Raw genomic sequence first — 5,000 nt, forward strand, 5'->3', positions numbered from 1 at the left:
TCTGTACATTTGTATTTTGTTATAAGGGCAACATTCAAATGCCTTCACACATGTTATGCTTATAATGGCCCTAGCTGCTGATGCAGCAAATGATAATCAGTTAGTTCTAATGGTTGTACTATAAAGAGGTATTAGAAATGTTGAGATAATGTTTATAATCTAGAGTCTGTAATGAAGCCATTTCCCATTGTAATTCTTTTTTATGCCTTTCCAAAGGAAAAGTCACAGTTGAGTGATGCTAACCGAAGGAAAGAGAGGGAGATTATCCAAAAGGATGTACAGAAATTGGTAGGCTCCATCCAGTCAATCACTAGATCTGTTAATCCTTTGGGTAAGTATGTTGAAAATCTATTCTTGAGAAGGATAGTGAGTGTAGTGCAGGTCTTCTCTTTCTGTTATCAGTTATGATAGAAGCTTTAAAAAGGATATTCTTTCTATTCTAAGTCTTTTCTCTCTCAGTTGCTATTTATGATTTTAAATCATGAGGAGGATGCTTGTTTTCTGTCAGGAAATTCATTAAATAAGTTTGATTTCCTTGAATTCATAATTAAATAGTTCATGTGGTGGTATAGTAACACTTTTGTATATATGTGTAATGAGAATTTGTAAAATGTTAAATACGTTTTTAACAATGTATACTCTCTGTTGAATACATAATTTAGTTTACATAAATCAGATAATCTAAAAGTGTTATTTCTCCATTACAGCAAAAATGTTAGACTACCTACAAGAAGACTTAGATTCAATGCAGAAAGAGTTAGAAACTTGGAGAAATGAGAACAAGCTGCTCGCTCAAACCCTCAAGCGAGAACAGAGGTAGGCCCTAGACAGGTTATTTATGTAATATGTATAAATTGTTGCCTAGAAGATGCAGAGTACTCTAGCCAGCAGGGTTTATAATGTACAGGTAATCTCACACTTTCACAGGCTTACCATTGAAAAGATATCATCGAGCATTTAATATTGCCTCTGTCACATAGCATGGGAAGCAGTGTGTAGGATTATCCTACTTAGCAGCATTATATTTAAAGCCTTGTGAAATTGGCTTGCTTATATTTTTGTTGGTTATTCATCAATAAATTCAATTACCTCTTTGTCTTGGAAAGATTAACTAAGTATTGTACGTGATCATATAGGAAGATTGCAGAGATGATTATTAAACTAAACTGTATGAAATGTAGATTGTGTTATATTTTCATGATGATATAGTTTGCTTTAACTATACTTTGATTAGATAAAGTGGAAGCTGGACTTTAACCCTTCCATTCTATATGATTTTTCAGATAATCTCTCTAAATCCCCCCCCTCCTAAATCAAAGTGGTCACCTGTAGATCAGATCACAATAGAAAAACATTTCATATAGGATCTTAACATATAAAGCAAGAGATCAAAGTCTTTGTAAAACATTAAGAGATGGGGAATTATAGTTTATGAATTTAAATGAAGGTTTTATTGTTACATATCCATAAAACTGTTCTTGAAAGAAAGAAAGAAAGAAAAAAAAAACTACTGATATCTGCACCAACAACACAAAGGAAATGTATACCATATTAGGAGCATTCACATTAGGTTAATGATAGTCTCCTTAATCCCAGCCTCTACAACGATTACCTCAGCCTCTTCAGGGATCCCTACGGGCCAAGACCCAAGGAAAAGTAACTATTAAGTTTTTACATTCCAGCACAGCAGACCCTTTTTCCCTTTTTTAAATAAACTCCCATGATTAAAATGATTGTTGAGTTTACAGCGTGATGTCAAATGTTAATTAGTTGACCCTTTTAAACTGTCTGAACCTCCTGTAATAGAGCACAGAACCTCCAGTGACAAGTATCTGATTATGGGTAAGATGGTAGTGGTTGAATTTTACATGTTCATTTCCTTTTGCTTCTGAGGTGTCTTGGTGAACCTGCACAGGAATCTGTAATGATGGTTTTGATTACTCCATTTTATTACTGTGATCTGGAGATTTAGTATAATCTTCCTCTATCACATTTAATAATTTCTTGATGAATGTCATAAATGATGAATCAATAACTCGGGGATATTGTAAAGATTTTATCTCAAGGAAAGGTATCCATTTTTTATCTCCACATGGACAGTGGCTGTCCTTTTTATGTTAAAAGATATAATCATGATACAATATCCAATATTTGATAAAGTATAATAAAGTAATGTAATGGGTGTCACAGCAATTCTCATAGCTGACATACTGCCAATTAACCCATCGGATCTGGATGCTTCACTGCCATCACGTGACCCAAAATTTAGGCACTAGATTTACTTGAGCAGCCTGACACTTGTATGCGGTGACAAGACTCTATGCCTCCCCATTGCAATATCATTTTCTCTTCTTCTACATAACCATTTTTTTATTTTTTTTACCATTTTCCAGAGTCAATATTTGTCATTTGATTTGCTTTCCAAATGGTAATAGACTGTTTTCCTTGCAAAGACTCCATATCATATCTCTAGGTAGTCCATAACTCAGTGCAGTAATAATAACAATAAGTAAAATTTTGTTATTCATGTATTTTTTTTTTCTTTTTTTTTCAATTTTCTGTAATACAAGTTGCACTGCTGGTCACAGCAACTGGGAAAGGATCCTGAGCATGGAAATGGCATCCTCCCTGGAGCTGGTGCTCTTCCAATTATGGCTCACTGACAGTACTTGGGAATGATGCAGAAGCCTTCCTAAATGTCAAATGAGTCTCATTACCCTCCAAGAGCTCTGTGCACTCATGGCGAGTCATTCTCATCACCCCAGCCTTCAGCCGAAGTGCTCACAGTGGCAAGTTGTGTCACCAAGACCCACAGCCAAATTTTCCCATGACAGCATGTTCACATCACCAGCCTCTCAAGCCAATTTTTTTCCTGATGCAATGGTCACATCATCTGGATCATAGGGGTTGAAAATGTTTGCAGTAATAAGCAAGCAGTACCACTACTCACTGTCACTTCTTCCCTGCCACCTCCTCTTTTCTCCACTTCCTTGTCTCTTCTTGGTCTTGTCTTTCTTTGTCCTCTCACTTTTTCTCTGTCTTTCTACCAATTATCTATTTACCTTTAGATTCTCTATGTTTATATGTCCATTCTTTATCTTGGTGGTGACCATGTCTTTGAACTGTCAAACCCAGCTTGAATAGTGCAGTTGGTCAAACTGACTATCAGTTATGATAGAGTAAAATCATTATTGTTCAGAATGGCAGTAGGGCATAAAAAATGTTGGGGTCTAAATGAAATCTGCATTAGAGGAAATAGTGATAAAGGAAGGTGTACTACATTACATCATATAAGAGTTTCCAGTCTCAAAGAAAGGGGCATGTAATTTAATTTCTTCTTCTTGCCTTTCAGACTTTATTCTGGTGTAATGTCAGGGAGAGCAATTTGACTGTGAAGATATAATGTTCTCTGATTCATTACCTTACCTGATATGTAGAAGCACCATTTTTATAACTGTGGTAGACATTGCAGAGCATGATTTGTATCTGTATTAGAAGGTCTCTTGTATGAATTTTTTGTCTCTTTTAATGTGAATAAAAATTGTATATGTATAGTTTTTTATTTAGGTGTATGATTTCTTTATACTGGTTTCTTTATGTAATTATGTAATTAGATATCTAAACTCATCTTAGGCTTCCTCTCCTAAATAGTTTTGTGTCCTGTCTTTATAATTATCATGTCATCTAGGGTTGAATATGCTTACATATTTCTCAGTCATATGTTATTCATATACAAAAAATATTATCTCTTGTATAATGTTACAGGGGCTATTTTTATAATTTATAATACATACATTTTATAGTCTATAATTGTTTGAAGATTTCTGACTTTGAAGTTATTTTGAGGAGTAAATATTTCTCTCTGTCTATGACTGTATTTGGAAATTTGGATTCCTCATTTAGTGTCAGTTATCTGCTTACAAATATCCTTCATCTTTTATAAACATTATGCATATCCTCATACAGATGTACAAACAGATTTGCAAAGTTATATTTCTTTGAATTAGCATATGTATTTGTTTATTTTAATAAAAACATATCATATGATCACATACATGCATAGAAGAGTACCCATACCCATATAGAATTGTCTACGTGAAATAACATGTGATAAAGCCCATACAAGCCTCTACATATTCTTTACTTTCTTTTTTTTCATATTTTTGTTCATATTTCATGTTCCTAACAAGAAATCATATCTCCTTCCATACTCTGTGCTCTCCCTAAAAGTATTTCTTTCTTTGTCATCCCTACATCAGTAACAAACTTTCTTTCCAAAGATTTCCTCAACAGTGCAAATTTTATCTTTTATCTTTTATTTTCCAGTTTAACTGATCAAGCACTTGAACCCCTGAAAATTCAGCTGGCAGAACTAGAAACAGCAGTGCAGGATCAGAGGGACAAACTTTCTGCTATCAAATCCAACATCCTGCGCAACAATGACAAGATTTCACGCATGATGACAGGCATTAACCAGAATGTTTGATCTTCGTGTTTACAGAAGGGTTTACTTTGGACTGTGTATTGAAGGGTATTTGGCTGGGGAGAGAGAGAGCGAGAGAAGTAGAGAATGAGAGAACTAGAGAGCAAGAGAACTAGAGAGCAAGAGACTAGTTGGGGTGAGAGAGAGAGAGAGAGAGAGAGAGAGAGAGAGAGAGAGAGAGAGAGAGAGAGAGAGAGAGAGAGAGAGAGAGAGAGAGAGAGAGAGAGAGAGAGATTAAAATCCCAGTCTGTTTACAAATATATGATTGAATGGAAAGTCATTACTTAATTCTTAATATTATGAATTATGTCTATTATGAATCCGTCTAAATGATGTACTTGTTATAAACTCCAAAGTATTATTGGAAATAGCACAGTACTATGCATTACTGTATTTATAGTTCCAGTAATAGAATTTGAAGAAAGTACACACATGTGTAAGAAGGAAAATATTTTTTTCAAACACCTAGATGTATTATCCTTGAAGTATGGTCTTTATACTCCACATTTTCACGTCA

At 34.4% G+C, this 5,000-nt stretch overlaps 1 protein-coding gene across 1 annotated transcript in view; it reads left to right on the plus strand.

Moving 5' to 3' along the window:
• The window catches only part of LOC119577952 (TRAF3-interacting protein 1-like), a 26,541-nt gene that overhangs the window by 21,195 nt on the left and 346 nt on the right, over positions 1–5,000 (plus strand). The window contains exons 11-13 of the mRNA XM_037925646.1: positions 217–331; positions 708–816; positions 4,327–5,000. The exon at positions 4,327–5,000 is cut by the window's right edge and continues 346 nt beyond it. Of these exons, the coding sequence (XP_037781574.1) occupies positions 217–331; positions 708–816; positions 4,327–4,486 (384 nt within the window). The 3' untranslated portion in view covers positions 4,487–5,000. The remainder of the gene's footprint in view (positions 1–216; positions 332–707; positions 817–4,326) is intronic.

Source organism: Penaeus monodon, chromosome 10 (assembly GCF_015228065.2).
Source record: "Penaeus monodon isolate SGIC_2016 chromosome 10, NSTDA_Pmon_1, whole genome shotgun sequence".
NCBI classification, from domain to species: domain Eukaryota; kingdom Metazoa; phylum Arthropoda; class Malacostraca; order Decapoda; family Penaeidae; genus Penaeus; species Penaeus monodon.